The 21,083-nt window shown below is 40.1% G+C and overlaps 1 protein-coding gene across 10 annotated transcripts in view; it reads left to right on the top strand.

Annotated features, from left to right (window-relative positions):
* Window positions 1–218: 218 nt before the first annotated feature.
* Window positions 219–21,083, top strand: part of LOC109259037 (integrin alpha-M) — a 44,144-nt gene continuing 23,279 nt past the window's right edge. For 4 of the 10 annotated variants that reach the window (XM_053894557.1, XM_053894553.1, XM_053894555.1 and 1 more), the window contains exons 1-12: window positions 283–325; window positions 1,834–1,960; window positions 5,852–5,955; window positions 6,270–6,340; window positions 6,486–6,603; window positions 10,131–10,261; window positions 10,702–10,847; window positions 11,588–11,741; window positions 12,956–13,106; window positions 13,745–13,818; window positions 15,545–15,674; window positions 15,962–16,104. In XM_053894557.1, coding sequence (XP_053750532.1) covers window positions 298–325; window positions 1,834–1,960; window positions 5,852–5,955; window positions 6,270–6,340; window positions 6,486–6,603; window positions 10,131–10,261; window positions 10,702–10,847; window positions 11,588–11,741; window positions 12,956–13,106; window positions 13,745–13,818; window positions 15,545–15,674; window positions 15,962–16,104 — 1,377 coding nt within the window. In that variant the 5' untranslated portion in view covers window positions 283–297. Of the gene's footprint in view, window positions 326–1,833; window positions 1,961–5,851; window positions 5,956–6,269; window positions 6,341–6,485; window positions 6,604–10,130; window positions 10,262–10,701; window positions 10,848–11,587; window positions 11,742–12,955; window positions 13,107–13,744; window positions 13,819–15,544; window positions 15,675–15,961; window positions 16,105–21,083 lie in introns of all 10 variants that reach the window. The other 6 variants (XM_053894558.1, XM_053894559.1, XM_053894552.1 and 3 more) reach the window with 3 other exon arrangements.

Raw genomic sequence — 21,083 nt, 5'->3', positions numbered from 1 at the left:
CAGGTTGCTTTTCATAATGCTTGGCCAACCCTAGAAGCGGGTGGGCAAAGAATACCTTTGGGACAGGGATCTTGTTGGTTTGGGCCAGGAATATGGTTAGGCAGGGAGCACAGGCTCTTTGTAGTCTAAGGGAAGAGGTTGAGCAGGACTGTGCTCACTAAGCCCCCGCCCTCTTCCTTTGAATCTCTAATAGACTTCTGCCTCCTACTTCTCCTTTTCTGTCCTTCCTGTCTTTGGTGGCTTTCTTGAACTGGCTCAGTGGTGCATCCAGCTCCACAGTTTCTGCTCCCTCCAGCTATGACTCACAGAATTCTTCTGTTAACAGGTACCCTAGGGACTTGGTGGTGGTGGGGTGATCAGAGTGAGGAGACAGGGACATTTTGAGTCTCTGAGTGGAGAGAGAGGGCACAGAATATCTAGGAGTTAGATGGGGGGAATTTGGGGAAGGACAAGGGATTTAAGAAGCAGAGAGAACTAGACCAAGATGGGATGACCAGAGAAGCTTGGATGAATATTTAAATTTACAGACAATGCAATGGGGTTTGGCTGTCCCCTTCACTTTACAGATGAGGAAACTGAGGTCCCAGACAGGTGGAATGATATGCCCAAAAGTCAACATATATTGGGTTCTCAGAGTGTTTCTTGGATTCCATTTTACCATGTCCACTTTGTCTACAGTTCTATTTTCCAAGGAACCAGGTGTAAATGTTTGTTGAATGACCAAAATGATTCAAATCTGCTTCCTTTCATGCCTGTGCTTTGTGGAGAATGAGCCAAAGAAAGGAAAAAAAAATGCTTGAGAGTTGCATACAAAGGAAATTGCCTAGTAGAGAGTCTTTAGGAACTTGTTAGGCAAATCAGCAGAGTAGGAGCATAGGGTGGAGCTCAGAGAGGGACTGATTGTACCCCATATTAGTGGTCTTTGGGCCAAGAGTCAGCAAACTAACTTATGCCTGTGGCCATAAGGCATGGATTCCCCTACCTGTTTTTGTACTGTGAGCCATAGGTCTCAGGTGAACATTTGCAATTGATTCATGATAAGGAAAGCTAACTCTGAATCCCGGTGAAGTGACACGTTATTTTCCCAAAAGAATTCCATTTGTCTCATTAGTAAATTTATATTACAAAAAAGCTGTACTCAATTATTATATTTTGAATTTCCCTAGTGAAAAATTTGTGGAAATACATTTTCTCTCTTGTTGTGTAAGTACTTACCTAATGTACTCTACTTGCTTTTTGGCCCACAAAACCTAAAATATTTACTATCTGGCCCTTTATAGAAAAAGTGTGCCAATCTCTGCTTCAGACAGTTGGACAGTAAGACAGTTGGACCTGGGAGGCAGATATCTCCATGCTGGGTTAGGGTGAATTCCAGCAGGTAGATGCACAGAGCAGGAGGGCAAGTTGCTTTTTTAAAAAATTTATTTATTTTTATTATTATTAGTGTTATTTTTATTTTTATAAAGAAAGGCAGACTGCCACGTGCAGCGCCTCATTTGGATGTGTCTGGAGTCTTGGAAGCTTGACTATCCTACGTTCTCCTACAAATGGACCTTGAGAGCTTGTTTGGAGGTTCTAGCAGGGGAGCGCAGCTACTCATACACTTGTGACCGAAGAACGGTCCTCCTCTGTCAGGGAAGGTCGTCCTATTCGACCGAGCGCGCAACTTTGGGAGGGAAGCACATGGAGCGGTGAGGGAGGAAGGAGACACCCGCCTAGCCAGTCAAATCAGCCGAATCAACCCTGGCGATCAATGGGGTGACAGATGTCGCAGCCAGATCACCCTCACATCCAAGTTGCTTTCTTATCTCCTTATGTCCTCCTGACCCTCAGGCTTTCTCCTCCTTCCAGCCTTGGCCTTATTATGTCATGGGTTCAACCTGGACACTAAGCATGCAACGCTATTCCAAGAGAATGCAGCGGGCTTCGGGCAAAGTGTGGTCCAGCTTGAGGGATCCCGGTAAGGACCACATGTGGAGGTCTCTGTATTACACTTCTCTTTAACACTTATATACTTGAAAAAAAATCACAATTTTGTGGATTTTTTTCTTGATTTACTTTTTGTATAGGTAATACAGATAGAGAGTTCTAAATTCAAAAGATCCTAAAGAGTGCAATAGTAAAAAGTCTCCTCAGCACATACTCCCTTCCCCCATTCTTTACCCAGGAGGTTCCCTGTCAAATGGTTTCTTGTGGGTCCTTGCAGAGTCTATGTTGTGTGTACCTCCACATTTCCTTAACTCCCATTCCCCACACAATTTGTAGCACACATTGTATTCAAACTACTGCTGCCTATTTTTGTAAATAAATTTTATTGATCCCATCCTCATCCCAACTTGCTATTCGTTGTTTATGGACACTTTGGAGCTACAATGGGAGAATCAACAGGCTTCAACAGGGAGTATATGGCCTGCAAAGCCTAAAATATTTGCCTATATAAAAAGAATTATGGAAATAGTATTACCTTTCCACAAAAAGTTTGCCAGCCTCTGCTCTATACTGAGCTTCGCATTTTTTTTTCTTAATAGAGCTTGGTAATTTTCCCAGATACATGCATAAAAACTTTACCCATTCTTAAAAAAATTTTCTTAAATGTTTATTTATTTTTGAGAGAGAGAGAGAGCACAAGAAGGGGAGGGGCAGAGAGAGAGAGAGAGAGAGAGAGAGAGAGAGAGAAGGAGACACAAATCTGAAGCAGGCTTCAGGCTCTGGTGAGCACAGAGCCTGATGTGGGACTAGAACCACAAACCATGAGATCATGACCTGAGCTGAAGTTGGACACTTAACCAACTGAGCCACCCAGGTGGCTAACTCATTCTTTTAAATTCTTGCATCATATTCTATTATTTTGAGGTACTATAGTTTACATTGATATTACATTTAAATCTCTTCTTAATAGACATTAGATTGTTTCCAAATTTTTGTGATGTGAAAAATGCTGTCCTTTTGTACATGTGTGAGTATATTTGGAAGTAAATTCCTAGAACTAGGATTCCTGGATCAAAGGAATGCATATGTGATGTTAATAGATGTTTCCAGATTACCCTTGGTGGAGGTGGAAACAGTTTGCACTTACACCAGAAATTTATGGAAACACTTACTTCCCCACCCACCTGCCAACCCAATGTATAATCAAACTTCTTGATCTTTGCAAATTGAATAGGTTAGATATGGTATCTCAATTTAGTTTTAAATTGCATTTATTTATTTATTTATTTATTTATTTATTTATATTTATTTTTGAGAGAGAGAATGTGCAGGTGCTCATGTGTGTGAGTTGGGAAGGGGCAGAGAGAGAGGGAGACAGAGGATCTGAAATAGGCTTCTCACTGTCAACACAGAGCCCTGTGTGATGCTCTAACTCACAAACTTTGAGATCATGACTGAACAGAAGTCAGACTCTTAGCCACCCAGGTGCCCCTTATTTTTATTTTTTATTTTTATTTTTTAAAGCGTTTATTTATTTTGAGAGACAGAGCGAGAGAGCAGGGGAGGGTCAGGCAGAGAGGGAGACAGAATCCCAAGCAGGGTCTGCTATGTCAGGGGCTCAAACTCATGAACTGTGAGATCATGACCTGAGCTGAAACCAAGAGCTGGATGCTCAACTGACTGAGTTACCCAGGAGTCATGCAGGTGCCCCTTAAATTGCACTTGTTTTTAAATGAGAAATGTATTTCCTTTTCTGTGAACCTTTTTCTTATTTGTTGCCCATTTTTCTATTGTTTTATTTCTTTTTTCTTTATTGATTTGTAGGAGCTCTGACTATATTGAGGAAAGTAGTCTGTGGCATGAGTTGCTAATTTCCCTCTCACCAGTTTATTGTTTGTCCTTTAACTTTGTATATGGTAGTTTTTCACATACGGAAATTTAGAAAAAAGTTTTTGTTCTCTATAGTTAAGAATCTGTTTCTTGGTTTGCCTTTCTCTTTTTTTGTCCCTTCGCTTATTTCTTAGTTTCTTAAATTCCACATACTAGTGAAATCATACAGTATTTGTCTTTCTCTGACTGACTTATTTCACCTAGCATAATAGTCTTTATTTTTTAATTTTTTTAATTTTTAACGTTTATTTATTTTTGAGACAGAGAGAGACAGAGCATGAATGGGGGAGGGGCAGAGAAAGAGAGAGAGAGAGACAGAATCGGAATCAGGCTCCAGGCTCTGAGCAAGCATAATAGTCTTTAATTCCACCCATGTCGTTGCAAACAGCAAGATTTCATTCTTTTTTACGGCTATTAATATTCCATCGTGTATGTGTGTGTATATACATATATATGTGTATATATATATATTATCATCATCATCTTTTTTTTTAAGATTTTATTTTTAAGTAGTCTCTACACCCAGTGTGGGGTTTGAACTCACAACCCAAGATCAAGAGTCGCACACTCCACTGACTGAGCCAGCCAGGCTCAGAATACACCATATCTTCTTTATCCATTCATCAGTTGATGAACAATTGGATTTCTTCTATAATTTGGCTGTTGTAGATAATGCTGCTGTAAACATTGGGATGCATGTATCCCTTTGAATTATTGGTTTTGCATTCTTTGGGTAAATATCCAGTAGTGCAATTGCTGTATCATAGCATAGCTTTATTTTTAACTTTTTGGGGAAACTCAATACTGTTTTCCAGAGTGGCTGCACTAGTTTGCGTCCTACCAACAGTGCGTGAGGGTTCCCCTTTCTCCATATCCTCACCAATACCTGTTGTTTCTTGTGTTTTTTGATTTTAGCCATTTCGATAGGTATAAGGTGATATCTCATTATTTTTTTAATGTTTATTTATTTATTTATTTTTTTTATTTTTTTTTCAACGTTTTTTATTTATTTTTGGGACAGAGAGAGACAGAGCATGAACGGGGGAGGGTCAGAGAGAGGGAGACACAGAATCGGAAACAGGCTCCAGGCTCCGAGCCATCAGCCCAGAGCCTGACGCGGGGCTCGAACTCACGGACCGCGAGATCGTGACCTGGCTGAAGTCGGACGCTTAACCGACTGCGCCACCCAGGCGCCCCTATGTTTATTTATTTTTGAGAGAGAGAGAGAGCATGTGCACAAGCAGGGGAGGGACAGAGAGAGAGGGAGGGAGACAGAGGATTGGAAGCATGCTGACAACAGAGAGAACTCACGAACCACAAGATCCTGACCTAAGCCAAAGTCAGATGCTTAACCAACTGAGCCACCCAGTTGCCCCCAAGGTGATATCTCATTGTAGTTTTGATTTGCATTTCCCTGATATCACATACAGAAATTTATTTAAAATGACTGAATTTAAAATGGTTGAATTTATTCATCAAAAATTTTTCTTTAAATTCCAGTATAGTTAACATACAGTGTTATATTAATTTCAGGTGTACAATATAGGATGCAACAAATTTTTTTTTAAATTTTTTTTAATGTTTATTTATTCTTGAGACAGAGAGAGACAGAGCATGAATGGGAGAGGGGCAGAGAGAGAGGGAGACACAGAATCAGAAGCAGGCTCCAGGCTCTGAGCCATCAGCCCAGAGCCTGATGCGGGGCTCGAACTCACAAACCGTGAGATTGTGACCTGAGCTGAAGTCGGATGCTCAACCGACTGAGCCACCCAGGCGCCCCAGGATGCAACAACTTTTTAATGACTTCTTGGTTTTGTGTCATTCTTAAAGAGGCCCTTCCCCTTCCAATATTTAAACTTTTCCCATTTTTTTCTTTGCTGAATCTTCCTCCTATTTCAGGGAATTGGGAAATACTGAGGGTTGTCTCTTCTCACTTTCCTTTGAGTGGCAGAACTTTCATGGTCTCCTTCTTTCCCACATGCCATGGTTTTCTCTTGTCCCTGTAGTGATCTTTTCCTAACTCTCCCCCCAGGTTGGTGGTTGGAGCCCCCCAGGAGATAAAGGCTGCCAACAAAACAGGTGGCCTCTACCAGTGTGACTACAGCACGGGCAAGTGTGAGCCTATCTCCCTGGAGGGTGAGTCACTGCCCCTCCCTGGGATCCAGGGCTAGGCTTCCACCTGTGTGTACACCTGAACTTGCCAGGCATTCCTTTTGTTCTGAGTGTCTGTAGTTGGGGGCTCAGGCATCCAGTTCATCAGTCTCTGTGCTGTATGCAGACTCTACCTCAGATACTTTCAGGCACCCCCTTCATGTTCCTTTCCTGTGACTTAGGTTCACCTTGATCTGTTTAGTCTGCATGTCTCCCAGGTTAAAGTGACCTCTGTTGACCTTCACATAGCCCATTTTATGCCCCTGAAGGTGACCATGTATATATATATGTCTCCTCAGTCCCCCTGGAGGCTGTGAACATGTCTCTGGGCCTGTCTCTGGCATTTGCCACCAACCCTTTTCGACTGCTGGTGAGTTGTCCTGGGTCATGGGATTGTTCTGAAAGAAGGAGTTAGGGGCTTATGGCTGCTGGGGCTGGGGTCGTGGAGGGTGGTGATGCTGAGGTAAAAGGACAGGAAGCAGGAACAGCCCCTCCCACATGCAACCTTCCCCCAGGCCTGTGGTCCCACTGTGCACCAAACTTGTAAGGAGAACACCTATGTGAATGGCTTATGCTTCCTGTTTGGATCCAACCTACGGCAGCAGCCCCAGAGTTTCCCAGAGAGCCTCAGAGGTAGGTGGACTTTGGCAAAGAATACAGATGGGCAGTGTGAGCATAAGGGCAGGACTGGGATGGGGACTATTCACAGCCTGAGGGGTGACTTAGGGATCTAGGTGCAGAAGTGGGAGGCAACTAGGTTCCAACAGAGATGGTAGGAGTTGATGCTAGGATTTTGCACTTTAAGAAAAGTCCTGATACATAAATATAAATATAAATAATATAAATATAAATAATATAAATATAAATATAAATATAAATGTAAATATAAATAAGGAAAGTCCTGATATGCCCACTCATCTTTGTGAGATGATGTCCCAACCATTGTCCTTAGAATAAGTGCCTAAGTCTCCTAATCATAGCCTTTGAAGCTCCGAATGGTATGGCTTCTTCAACTTTTCTCCCATCCATTCTACCTCAGCCACTGTGCTCCAGCCACTCTGGCTGTCTTTCTTCAAGAACAACACCAAGTTGTTCATGTCTGTACATGCACTCACTATTGCACTCACTATTCCTTCAGCCTGGAATGCTCTTCCCTCACATCTTACCTGGCAACCCATTATTGTCAACTCAGCTCAAATGTCACTTCTTCAAAGAGGCCTTTTCTGAGTGGATCTTCTAATCTTTTCCATCATCACTCCCTACCACATTGTCCTACTTTACCATTTTCATACTTGTATGTACATATTTTACTTGTTTATTTTATGTCCTTTCTTCTGGAATGCAGGCTTCATGATAGCAAGGATACTACTGTCCAGCTTGTTCATTGTTCTATACTCTCATATCTATTGCTGCTTAACAAATTGCCCCTGAACTTAGTAGCTAAAAACAATAAATGTTAATTATATTACAGTTTCTATGGATCAGGAATCTGGGTATGACTTAGCTGGGTAGCTCTGCCTTAGGGTTTTTTTTTTTTTTTTTTTTTTTTGTGAGATTGAAGCTAACTTGTTAAACTGGAGCTGTGGTCTCATCTGAATGCTTGACTGAGAAAAGATCCACTTCCAAGCTCATTTACAAGATTGTTGAACTGAAGGCCTCTGTTTTCACTGGCTGTTGCTGGAGGCTTCTCTCAGTTGTTTGTCACATGGGCTTCCCTATAAATAATCTCATAACTGCTCCCCACAGAGCAGCTGGCTTCCTCCAGAATGAGTAAACAAGGGATTAGGAGAGCAAGAGGGAGAGAAAACACCCAGGGAAGAAAACACAGTAGTTTCATAATCTAATCTCAGAAGTAAAAACACATTACTTCTGTAATTTTATATTTCTTTGAAGTGAGTCAAAAAGTCTAGCTCACACTCAAGAGAAGGGACTATGAAAGGGTGTTATTTCCATGAGGTGAGAATCTTGGGGACCACCTTAGTGGCTACCTACCACATTCTTGTTCCCCAAGCATTTGTTGACTGAAAGAGTGAGTGACTGACTGAATCTTTTTTTTCTAAACTACTTTTTGCCACTTATTTCTTCAGCTGCTTGGCCTTCTTTTTCTTGTCTTCAAGTTGGTTCTGGAAACAAGGGCAGATATGTCTTCCTTTTGTAAGTTTTTTTTTCTCTCTCAAGCTCTGCTCCTTTGTACTTTACTCTCAAAAGATAACCTTCCTTCTTCACAAAGAAAATCAAAGTTGCCAGGGATGAACTCCCTCCACTTACCCCTTCTCCTTGTTCAAATTTTGCAATGGTATCACCCTTGGTTTTAGAGAAAGACCTGTCTCTCCACCTTTCCATGAATCACTCTTTTCTCTGGGCTTTTGAGGCTCTCTCACCTCACCAACTTGAAATCCACATCCTAAATCTTTCATTCTCTCTAGGAGCTTAAATTTCTACCCCTCTTTTGAATGTAAACATGCTCATGCTTATCCATATCTTAAAATCAATCAACCACCAAAATTAATAGCACTAAAAATACCCTTCCCTCTCCTTGATCTCCTCTATATCTTCTGCCATTTCTCCTTACCTTCACCACCACACTTCTTGAAAGGGCTCTCTCTCCTTGTTTCCATTTCCCCCATATCACCATTCTTCACCCTCTGACATCTGGCTTCTGCTCAACCATCATATAAATCTTCCTCTTGCAAATGGCACTTATGACTCCCTAAATGCCAAATCTCTTTTCTGCCCTCATATTTACTGACTTTTCTGATGTGACTTATAGATCATCTCTTCTTTCCCAAAACAACTTGGCTCTAGATTTCTCCCTTCTCCTCCCTTCCCCTCCTCCTCTCCTCTCCCTTCCCCTCCCTCCACCTCCCCTCCTTCCTCTCCTCTCCCTTCCTCTGCCCTCCCTCCTCTTCCCCTCCCCTCCCCCTCCCCTTCCCTTCCTTCTCCTCCCGTCTCCTGCCTTCTCCTCCCCTCCCCTTCTCTCTTCTGTCTTTGCTTCTCCCCCTGCCAAGGGCTTCTGTTAAGCTTCAGCTCCAGGCAGTCTTCCTCTGCCTTCTTTGCATGCATAGGGGGTACCAGGTTATAGCTTCTATTCTTGTCCATTTGTTCTTCCTGCCCAATCACATCCAGTTCTGTGGCTTCAGCTCTCACCCTCACATTTCTCTCTTCTGTTTTCACTCTCAGGATTCAATACTTTTCTTTTCTTTTTTATTTTTTTATTTTTTTTTCAATATATGAAATTTATTGTCAAATTGGTTTCCATACAACACCCAGTGCTCATCCCAAAAGGTGCCCTCCTCTATACCCATCACCCACCCTCCCCTCCCTCCCCCATCAACCCTCAGTTGGTTCTCAGTTTTTAAGAGTCTCTTATGCTTTGGCTCTCTCCCACTCTAACCTCTTTTTTTTTTTCCTTCCCCTCCCCCATGGGTTTCTGTTAAGTTTCTCAGAATCCACATAAGAGTGAAAACATATGGTATCTGTCTATCTCTGTATGGCTTATTTCACTTAGCATAACACTCTCCAGTTCCATCCACGTTGCTACAAAGGGCCATATTTCATTCTTTCTCATTGTCACATAGTATTCCATTGTGTATATAAACCACAATTTCTTTATCTATTCATTGGTTGATGGACATTTAGGCTCTTTTCATAATTTAGCTATTGTTGAAAGTGCTGCTATAAACATTGGGGTACATGTGCCCCTATGCATCAGCACTCCTGTATCCCTTGGGTAAATTCCTAGCAGTGCTATTGCTGGGTCATAGGGTAGTTCTATTTTTAATTTTTTGAAGAACCTCCACACTGTTTTCCAGAGTGGCTGCACCAGTTTGCATTCCCACCAACAGTGCAAGCATCTTCTAAATTTTGTTGTTTCTTTTTCACTTGTATTTCTTCCTTCATCTCTGTGATTCTACTTGCATTCCTTGAAAAATTGTTTATTTTTTGTTGTTATTCAAAAGTAACATTGACATATTCTACAGATGCCTTCCTCATGGTGACTGCCATCTTGAGACTGTGTCCATGTTTTTATTAAGCTTGGAGCATGGGTTGCATATTGTTTACTTTTTTTTTTCACTGCTTAGTAGAGGGTTGACATGGAAAAGAATTAATCCCAGTCTCTAATACTTAATCAGTTCATGCTTTTTCTCCTGTTTCCCAAGAGTGCCCTCGGCAAGACAGTGATATTGCCTTCTTGATTGATGGTTCTGGTAGCATCGTTCAGAGTGACTTTCAGAAGATGAAGGATTTTGTCTCAACTGTGATGGGTCAATTCAAGAAATCCAAAACCTTGGTGAGGGCAAATGGGTTGGTTAGGAAATAGTTCATATAAAGCTGGAAAATCCATGGCAACCAGTCTGCCACTTTTCTCTTTTACTTCTATTGCAAAATTGCCAGTTGATCATGTTTTCTTTCATGATCCTCTTTCCTGCTCTTTCTGGATGCAGCCTCAGCATTCTTCCAGCCCTCTGTAAAGCAGGCAGCTCTGACTAATTGATAAGGGTTGGCATGGGAGATGAAACCTACCTGTCATCTCTGGCTGAGTTCTAGTATTTAGAGGTGGGAGCTGGTGGCGGATCTCTGTCCTGGTGTGACAGAAGAATTGGGGGCAGTGTAGAATTTGGAGGGATTTGGAGACTTGAGTGTTTCAAGATTTATGTAACATTTCCTAGGAGGTGGGTAAGTGTGAGGAGGGACACTTTCTCCAGGGTAATACCAGATGCCTGTTCCCAGTTTTCTTTAATGCAGTACTCTGAAGAATTCCAGACTCATTTCACCTTTAATCAATTCAAGAAAAACCCTAACCCATCATTGCTGGTGAGGCCAATAAACCAGTTGCGTGGGCGGACACACACTGCCACAGGAATCCGCAAAGTAGTGTAAGTTCTTTGCTTAGGATGGAAGGAGGAAGTGATATTTTTTAGTTGGGATTTGAAGAATGAAGGCAGTTGTTCAGACAGGGATGGGGTAAAGGGTATTTATGGTGGAGGGAACAGCATGAGTAAAGGTGTGGAGGAGGGACTCTGCATTGTATGTTCATGAAATACAAGTTGTGAGTAAAGGTAGGAGTGAAGGGGAGACGTGAGGGTAAAGCTAGAGGGTGGCCACAGAGATTAGTTGAGGTCAGGTCCCTTAAGGCAACTGAAAAGCCAGTGGGGATCCACTGAAGGTTTTAAGCAGTGGGGAGATGTCACCACATCTTGTTTTGGAAAGTTCACTCTGGTGTGTGTGTGTGTGTGTGTGTGTGTGTACGTGTATAGAGGTGAGGGTGGGGAATGGGACAAAAGTATAGGAAGGTGAGCTAGAGACCCGTTGCATCAAACCAGGAAAAGTTTGTGAGGGCCCAATTAAGCTTAAAAATTTTGTTTTAATTTAAAATAGTTAAAAAAAATCAATATATGCAAAAGTATATAAATGCAGTGAAGATTTCTTTTCCTTCCACTCTTCTACCTTCTCCTGTTGCCTTTCCAGGTCATGGGGCAGCCACATCTCAGTGTTCATTCCAAGGGAGCCCAAACCCCTCCTAGCTACATCGGAACCAGTGACTGCTGATGCTTCCTCCTTAGCATTAAGAGTATCTCTATTCACATTTGACTTTTCTTTCCTCTTCCCTGGACAGAAGAGAATTGTTTCAGAGCAGTAGTGGAGCCCGGGAGAAAGCCTTTAAGATCCTAGTAGTCATCACGGATGGAGAAAAGTTTGGCGATCCCTTGGAGTACAAGGATGTCATTCCTGAAGCAGACAAAGAGGGGATCATTCGCTATGTCATTGGGGTAGGAAATGTGGCTCTCTGGCCTCAGCTTCTGTGGCCTGATGCTTCTACTTGGATACACCCTCCCTTCAATTTGTAAATATCAGTTAAACCAAGGTGGGGCAAGGTCACTGCTAGCCCACATGAGCCTGTATCAGTTAATTATTGTTACAATGATGCAGTACAACAAATTATCTCAGATTTCAGTCCTTTAATTTTTTTAACAATTTATTTTTATTTTTGAGAGGGAGAGAGAAAGAGAGAGAGAGGGAGACATAGAATCTAAAGCAGGCTTTAGGCTCTGAGCTGTCAGCACAGAGCCTGATGCAGGGCTCAAACTCATGGGCTGTGAGATCATGACTTGAGCCAAAGTCGGATGCTCAACTGACTGAGCCACCCATGCGCACCAGAATTCAGTCCTTTATTTAAAAAAAAACTTTTTTTAGGGCGCCTGGGTGGATCAGTCGGTTAAGCGTCCGACTTCGGCTCAGGTCATGATCTCGCGGTCCGTGAGTTCGAGCCCCATGTCAGGCTCTGTGCTGACAGCTCAGAGACTGGAGCCTGCTTCAGATTCTGTGTCTCCCTCTCTCTCTCCACCCCTCCCCTGCTCATGCTCTGTCTCTCTCTGTCTCTCAAAAATAAATAAACATTAAAAAAAATAAAAAAAGAGCAAGTGTAAATGTTTCAAGCACTTTTTTTTTAAAGCATCTGTCTGAATCATGTATGATAATATCCATTGGGTGAAGCGAGACACATAGCCGGACCCAGAGACAACAAGCAGGGCAGATTGCTCTGCTGTAAATAGGAGGATACAGCAAAGTTTTGGGGGAAAGGGCTTGGATATAGGAAGAGGTATAGAGTTGGGGATCATCAGTGTAATCAAACTACCACAGTACCTTGTATGACATAGAAAAAGGTATCATCATGGGTACATGGGTTGGCAAGTAGGAAACTCCTTCATATAGAGAAAAAGACTCCCTTTACTCTGGGGAGAGGTCAGCTCCATACCAGGAGGCATAGCACAACAAAGGGACCAAAAGCTAATTTCTCCCTTGACAGAATGTTCTGTGCAGTGCATAAACTGCCCTACTATACTTGGTAGCCCTGTCCCTATTCTGGTGCATTTCTTCATCTGACAGATATTGTTTCAGATTCTTTTCCCACAGAATTTTCTTTGCTGGATGAGACTGATACCCCCAGATTATGTCTTATTTGGCCTCTATTCCTTGATAACAGGTGGGAGCTGCTTTCAACAGTCCAAAAACTCGTGAAGAGCTTAATACCATTGCATCAAAGCCTTCTCGTGATCATGTGTTCCGGGTGAATAACTTTGAAGCTCTGAAGACCATTCAAAACCAGCTTCAGGAAAAGATCTTTGCAATTGAGGGTAAGCTAAGGTTCTATATTCCTGTAGCAGCTCCAGAGGCAGCTCCTTATCTCCAAACATACATTTCCTCTTTAGTAGCTAGAACCTCTTAACCTTTGATATCCTCTCAGCATTAACTCTTTCTCCATTTCCTCTAGTTCCCAGCAACTCTGGCCTCACTTGGTCATTTCCTTTGAAATCAAAGAATCTAGACTTTATCTTTACTTTGTAAGCCTTGGCTATAGGCTGAAAAATTGGAGGATAGGGGAGCCAAATCTCAGATAGTATTTTTCAAAAAATTTAGATATGCTAACCAACATTTGTCTGTTTGATTCACTGCTGTATTTCCAGTGTCTAGAATAGTGCCTGGTACATAGAGAGTTCTCAATAAATGTTTATTGAATAAATTAATTCAAAAATTAGGGAAAGGTTCATACACAATCTGGATTTATGGTTTTTCTTGAAAAGTTGGAAGGTTAGACTGCATTCCTACTTGGCAAAAAGAAGGTGGGGCCAAATTGCCACCTTCTCTTTAAAAGGAGTACATGCTTTTTAGTGCAACATAGCTCCCATATGACTCTCTTTTTGTTTGGTCAACATAACATTTGAGTTCTCAGCTCTTCTGCTTTCTTTAATGTAGAAAGTGCTCCTCCTCACAGGTACTCAGACAGGAAGTACCAGCTCCTTTGAACATGAGATGTCTCAGGAAGGCTTCAGTGCTGCCATCACCTCTGTAAGTGGTCCTTTATTAAATTGTGATGGGGCAAGAAGAAGGGGGAGAAGAGGTGAAAGGGTTTGGGTGCTTTTATCTGCAATGGGTACTTGTTGGGAGGCATGTCTTTGATGGGGAGCAGTGGTCCCTTTTCTTTTCCTTATCAGACTTTTTTTTTTTTAAATGAGATATAGTGGACATATGGTATTATCTTTAGATATACAACATAACGATTTGATGTATGCATGTATTGTGAAATGATCAACACAATAAGTCTGATTAATATCCATCACACATTTAGGTAAAAAATTTATTTTTCTTGTAATGAAAACTTTAAGATTTATATTCTTAGCAACTTTCAAATATCAATACAGTGTTATTAACTATACTTACCAGGGTGTACATTATACCCCAGACTTATTTATTTTATAACTGGAAATTTGTACCTTTTGACCACCATCACCCATTTTGCCTACCTTCCCAACAAATTGCCTTTGGCTACCACCAATCTGTTCTCTGCATCTATGAGTTCAGTTTTTGTTTTGTTTTAGATTCCATATATAAGTGAGATCATACCATATTTGTCTTTCTCTGACTTGTTTTGCTTAGCATAATGCCCTCAAGGCCCATACATGTTACAAATGGCAGTATTTCCTTTTTTTTTATGGCTGGTTAATATTCCATAGTATTATATATAACATTTTCTTTATCTGTGCTTCAGTGGACACTTAGATTATTTCCATGTCTTGGTTATTGTAAATAATGCTTCAGTGAACATGGGGTGCAGATATCTTTTTGAGTTAGTGTTTTCATTTCCTTCATTTCTTTCTTTTCTTTTTCATGACAGTCATTCTAACAGGTGTGAGGTGACATCTCATTGTGGTTTTGATTTGCATTTCCCTGATGATGTTGAGCACTGTTTCATGTACTTCTTGGCCATCTGTATATCTTCTTTGGAAAAATGTCTATTCAGATCCTCTGCCCATTTTTAATTAGAAATTTTTTGCTATTGAGTTGTAGGAGTTCTTTATATATTTTGTGTATATCAACCCCTTACCAGAGATATGATGCACAAATATTTTCTCCAATTCTGTAGGTTACCTTTTCACTTTGTTGATGGTTTCTTTTGTTGTGCAGAAGCTTTTTAGCTTGATGTAGTCTTATTTGTTTATTTTTGTTTTTGTTTCCTTTGCTTTTGGTGTCAAACCCCAAAAAATCCTTGCCATGATCAATGTAAAGTTGCTTACCACCAGTTTTATTCTTGGAGTGTTATGGTTTACGGTCTTATGGTCCATTTTGAATTGATTTTTGTAAGTGATGTGAGATAGTGGTTCAGTTTCATTCTTTTGCATGAGACTTTTCACTTTTCCCAATCCCATTTATTGAGAGACTGTCTTTTCCCCATTGCATATTCCTGAATCTTTTGTTGTAAATTAATTGACCGTATATGTATGGGTTTATTTCTGGGCTGTCTATGTATTCTGCTGTATTTATCTATATGTTTGTATTTATGCCAATACGATACTGTTTTGATTACTATAATTTTGCAATATAGTTTGAAATCAGAAAACATGATGCCTCCAGCTTTGTTCTTCTTTCTCAGAATTGCTTTGGCTATTTGGGTTCTTTTTGGTTCCATACAAATTTAGGATTTTTGTTCTATTTCCATGAAAAATGCCATTGAAATTTTGATAGAGATTGCACTGAAGCTGTATGTTGCTCAATCTTGTTCTACCTTCTTTCCCAGAATGATCTCTTGCTAGGTGCTGTGGGAAGCTTTGACTGGGCTGGTGGAGCTTTTCTGTATGGGTCAAAGGACAAATTCACCTTCATCAACACAACCAGGGTAGATTCAGACATGAATGATGCTTACTTGGGTAAGTGGAGATGGCAGGGTAACTCTAAGAAGGGGTCTTGATAGGGCATACCTCAACTAGCATAGACATCACTGGATCTTTCAAAGGCCCTTGGAATAAATTTAAAGACAGAAATTTCAAAATTTCATTTTAGTTATGTTAAAAAAGGGGGATATAGTGCAGGGTCCAGTTATCCCAACCTACTAAGCATGGGGCTACTGCAGTGCCCCTACTCTAAGGATAGGTCTCCTAGAGGGGGGCTGAGTCTGTGAAGGAAAGCACTTATCCTCTCAGATCACCATCTTCAGGTTATGCTGCCGAAGTCATATGGAGGAGCAGGGTGCAAAATCTGGTTCTTGGGGCACCTCGATATCAGCACACTGGCCTGGTGGTGATGTTTAGAGAGAATGCTGGTACCTGGGAGGCCAACACTGTTATCAAGGGTAGCCAGGTAAGTGCAGAGTATGTGGAGCATAAATGTGCAAACAGAGGCATCCTGGGGGCTTGACATTCCAGTATGGGCATCACCAGGTGCCATGTGTATCAGAGTTTTGCAAAGGAGCTTTCAGAGGGCTTTGAGCTGGACAGTCACAAGAATAAGCTTTGTATTTGAGAATGTTGTGTTTTCACTTTTCTAACTACAATAAATAATGACACTTGACTTGTGCAAAGCTTTCTGTGAGTCTCCCTGTGCAAAGAGCTGGTATTTAACCAGTACACAACCAGTATAGCCATATTAGTTATTAGTACATGGAAATAATTCCATATCTGTCAATCAATAGACGCTTTCCTTAGATTAATGCTTTCTTCCCCCTCCCTTGCACTCTGGTCTCTTCCTCATTATTCTTTGAACTTCCCCATGATTCAACAACTATGAGGTCAGACAGGGCATCTCAGGGGAGCTTTTGGACCTACTTCATCTAAGCCCATAGTCAGAGCCTGAGCAATCCTAGCAGTTCAGTATTTTGATTTTTTAAAATGTTTATTTATTTTTGAAAAGGAGAGAGAGACAGAGTGTGAGCAGGGGAGGGGCAGAGAGAGAGAGGGAGACATAGAATCTGAAGCAGGCTCCAGGATCTGCACTGTCAGCACAGAGCCTGATGTGGGGCTTAAACTCATGAACCATGAGATCGTGACCTGAGCCGAAGTAGGACCCTTAACCCACTGAGTCACTCTGGTGCCCCTAGCAGTTCAATATTTTGAATATCACCCTGAAAAAGCAGTGTGATTGCGTCTTATGTGTGGCATCATATGTGGTGTGAGACACAAAAGTTTCTAGTTCAAATTATCCTTGAAAATTCCTGAAATAGGGTTGCACTCGTGTGTCTGTAGTTCTGTGTGTATTCCTTTCATTTTTATCACTGGCTTACTTTGGTCTGCAATTAATGCATCATATGTGGATACCTGATTGCTCTGATACCTGAACAGCTTGTCATAATTCTTTGCCATAGTCAAATTCTTCATATGGTCTTTTCATAGTTTTTATTAACACATAAAACATAGGTATCAGTGCCTGACACATATAAGGGGTAGGGTGGGGGAGAATACATAGGGGAATTCTAGGAAGTCAAGTGTGAATGTGATGCTACTTCTCTGTTTTAAGTGTGTGTGGTCCAGAATTACATGGAGAAGGCTGGATGGTCAACTCTTTTATCATACACAGGTATTACACATGCAAATTAGAATCAAGGATGATGAATACTAAACTGGGACAGTCTGAGTGTTATGAGAGTAAATGGGAGGGATATCCACACAAGAATGTTAAGGAAAGTTTCCTAGAGAAAGTGACAATTGATGTGGAAGAACTAGAGAAATGAAGAATGTGGAAAGAAGAGGGCCAAAGGAAGGAGAGAGCACGAGACACAGTTCAGAGTGTGTGTATTGGGGTTTGGGGAGTGTGGGTGAAAACACTGGGAAGAACTAGATTAATGTCAAATCTATCACTCCCTCCATTTCTAATGAAATCAGCCTGGTCCATGCCATCATTTCCGTGGACCTAGCTTTAGGTTCCTGTGGGTCTCCCAAAGTCTTATGTTTCCTCTCTTTAATCCATAGAGGGAGGGTGAACTTTCTAAATGAGAAACTGTTGATATCAATCTTCAGTTTAAAACACTTTGTTGACTGCAGACCAATATTTAATAAAAATTTAAATCTATAAAAATGATAATGCATCACAATCAAGTGTAGTTAATCCCATGAATGCAGGGCTTGTTCAATAATGTTCCAGAAATGGACAAGCTGATTATAAAGTTCACATGGAAATGCTAGGGACCCAGAATAGTCAAAATATTTGAAAAAGAAGAATTTCCAATGTCAAAACCTGCTACCAATCTACAATAATCAAGACAGTGTGGTACCAGTGTAAAGATAGACCTACAGGTCAATGGAATAGGACGAGGGGCCCAGAAATAAACCTATACATCTATAATCAATTGATTTTTGACAAAGGTACCAAGTTCATTCAATAGGGAACAATAATCTTTTCAACAAATGGTGTTGGGATAACTGGATATCACCTACCTCAAAATATACAAAAATTAATTCAAAATAGATCAAAGAGCTAAATGTAAGAACTAAAGCTATAAACTTCTTAGAAGGACTCATAGGTAAATTTTTGTAATTTTAGATTTGGCAGTGGTTTCTTAGATATAACACCACAAGAACAATAAACCAAAGAAAAAATAGATAAATTTGGCTTCATCAGATTGAAAACTTTTGAGCATCAAAGGACACTATCAAGAAAATGAAAAGGATGGAAGAAACTATTTATAAACCATATATCTGATAAAGATCTGGTATTTAGAATATATAAAGAACTCTTACAGCTCAACAATAAAGAGACAAAACATGTAATTTAAAAATGGGTATAAGATTTGAACAAACATTTCTCTAAAGAGGATATATACAAATGGCCAATAGGCACATGAAAAGATGTTCAACATTATTAGTTTTTAGTGAAAGACAAATCAAAACCACAATAGAGATATCACTAGAATGACTATTTAAAAAAATAAAAAATAACAAATATTGGTGCGGATGTGGGGAAATGGGAGCCCTCATGTACTGCTGGTGGGAATGTAAAATAATAGAATCTTTTTGGAATACAGTTTGGCAGTTCCCCAAAAAGTTAAATATAGGTTTACTACGTGACCCAGAAATTCCCCTCCTAGATTAGATATATACCTTCCCCCCAAACAAAAATAAATGTTCAAATAAAAACACGAGTGTTCATAGCAACATTATTCATAATAGTCAAAAGGTGAAAAAAATCTAAATGTTCATCAACTTTTGAAGAGGTAAACAAAACGTGGTACATCTATACAATGAAATACTATTTAGTTATAACAAGAATGAAGTGTTGACACATGCTACATGGGTAAACCTTGAAAATTTTATGGTAAGTGAAAATAACCTGTCACAAAAGGCTACATATTGTATGATTTCATTCATCTGAAGTGTCTGACTTAGACAAATTCATAGAGCTAGAAAGTAGATTAATCGTTGCCAGGGAAAAGAGGAAAGAGGGAATTGGAGTTGATGCTAACAGAAAGGGTTTCTTTCTGGAGTGATGGAAATGTTCTGGAATTAGTGCTGATGGTTACACAACATAGTTTATGAACTAAAAACAACTAAATTTTAAATGGTGAATTTTATGTTATGTAAATTTTATCTCAATTAAAAAAAGCTATTCTGAGAAAAAGAGCAATCAATGAAATTTACCATAACAGCAGACTAAAGAAGAAAAAAAAAATCTTAATAGATACAGAAAAAGAATTTGACAAAATACAACATTCACTCATGATGTTTAGTTCTCAGCAAACTAAGAACTAACACTTTTTGAGTTTTGTAAAAAAAAGTACAGCGAGCATCACACTAAAAAATAAAAGAGAACTTTTCCCCCCTAAAATTGGAAATAAGAATATTCACCTTCATAAGTAAGTAAATGAATAAAGAAAGAAAAGAAAAGAAAAGAAAAGAAAAGAAAAGAATATTCACTTTTACCACTCCTATTCAGCCTTGTACTGACAGATGTAACCAGTGCAACAAGACAAGAAAAAGGGGGAAAAAAAGCATACAGAGTGGAAAGGAAAAAAATAAAACTGTCTTATTTGCGGATTACATGTTGCATGGAAAATCCTAAAGAATCTACAAAAAAAGCTCCTATAATTAATAAGATATTTCATTAAGTCATACAGAGAAAGACAAATACCATATGTTTTCATTCTTACGTGGATCCTGAGAATCTTACCAGAAGTCCATGGGGGAAGGGAAGAAAAAAAAAAAAGAGGTTAGGGAGAGAGCCAAAACATAAGAGACTCTTAAAAACTGAGAACTGAGGGTTGATGGAGGGTGGGAGGGAGGGGAGGGTGGGTGATGGGTAGTGAGGAGGGCACTTTTTGGGATGAGCACTGGGTGTTGTATGGAAACCAATTTGACAATAAATTTCATATTAAAAAATAAGCTATTTCAGTAAGTTCTTAGGTTACAAGATGAATATATAAAAATCACTTGCATTTCTATACTACCAATGAACATTTGGAAATTTATTTTTTATTTTTATTAACTTGTTATATTTTTTATTTTTTAAAATTTACATCCAAATTAGTTTGCATATAGTGCAACAATGATTTCAGGAGTAGATTCATTAGTGCCTCTTACCCATTTAGCCCATTCCCCCTCCCACAACCCCTCCAGCAACCCTCAGTTTGTTCTCCATATTTATGAGTCTTTTCTGTTTTGTCTCCCTCCCTGTTTTTATATTATTTTTGTTTCCCTTCTCTTATGTTCATCTGTTTTGTCTCTTAAAGTCCTCATATGAATGAAGTCATATGATTTTTGTCTTTCTCTGACTAATTTCACTTAGCGTAATACCCTCCAGTTCCATCCACGTAGTTGCAAATGGCAAGATTTCATTCTTTTTGATTGCTCCATTGTACATATATACTCCATTGTACATATATACCACATCTTCTTTATCCATTTATCCATCGATGGACATTGGGCTCTTTCCATACTTTGGCTATTGTTGATAGTACTGCTATAAACATGGGGATTCATGTGTCCCTTCGAAACAGCACACCTGTATCCCTTGGATAAATGCCTAGTAGTGAAATTGCTGGGTCATAGGGTAGTTCTATTTTTAGCTTTTTGAGGAACTTCCATACTGATTTTTAGAGTGGCTGCACCAGCTTGCATTCCCACCAACAATGCAAAAGAGATCCTTTTTCTCCGCATCCTCGCCAACATCTGTTGTTGCCTGAGTTGTTAATGTTAGCCATTCTGACAGGTGTAAGGTGGTATCTCATTGTGGTTTTGATTTCTATTTCCCTGATGATGAGTGATGTTGAGCATTTTTTCATGTGTCGGTTGGCCATCTGGATGTCTTCTTTGGAGAAGTGTCTATTCATGTCTTTTGCCCATTTCTTCACT

Source organism: Panthera pardus, unplaced genomic scaffold, assembly GCF_024362965.1.
Source record: "Panthera pardus isolate Hobbes unplaced genomic scaffold, ASM2436296v1 HiC_scaffold_5, whole genome shotgun sequence".
Classification (NCBI taxonomy): domain Eukaryota; kingdom Metazoa; phylum Chordata; class Mammalia; order Carnivora; family Felidae; genus Panthera; species Panthera pardus.
Note: the sequence above shows the minus strand (reverse complement) of the source record. Positions and strands in the feature narration are given on the sequence as shown.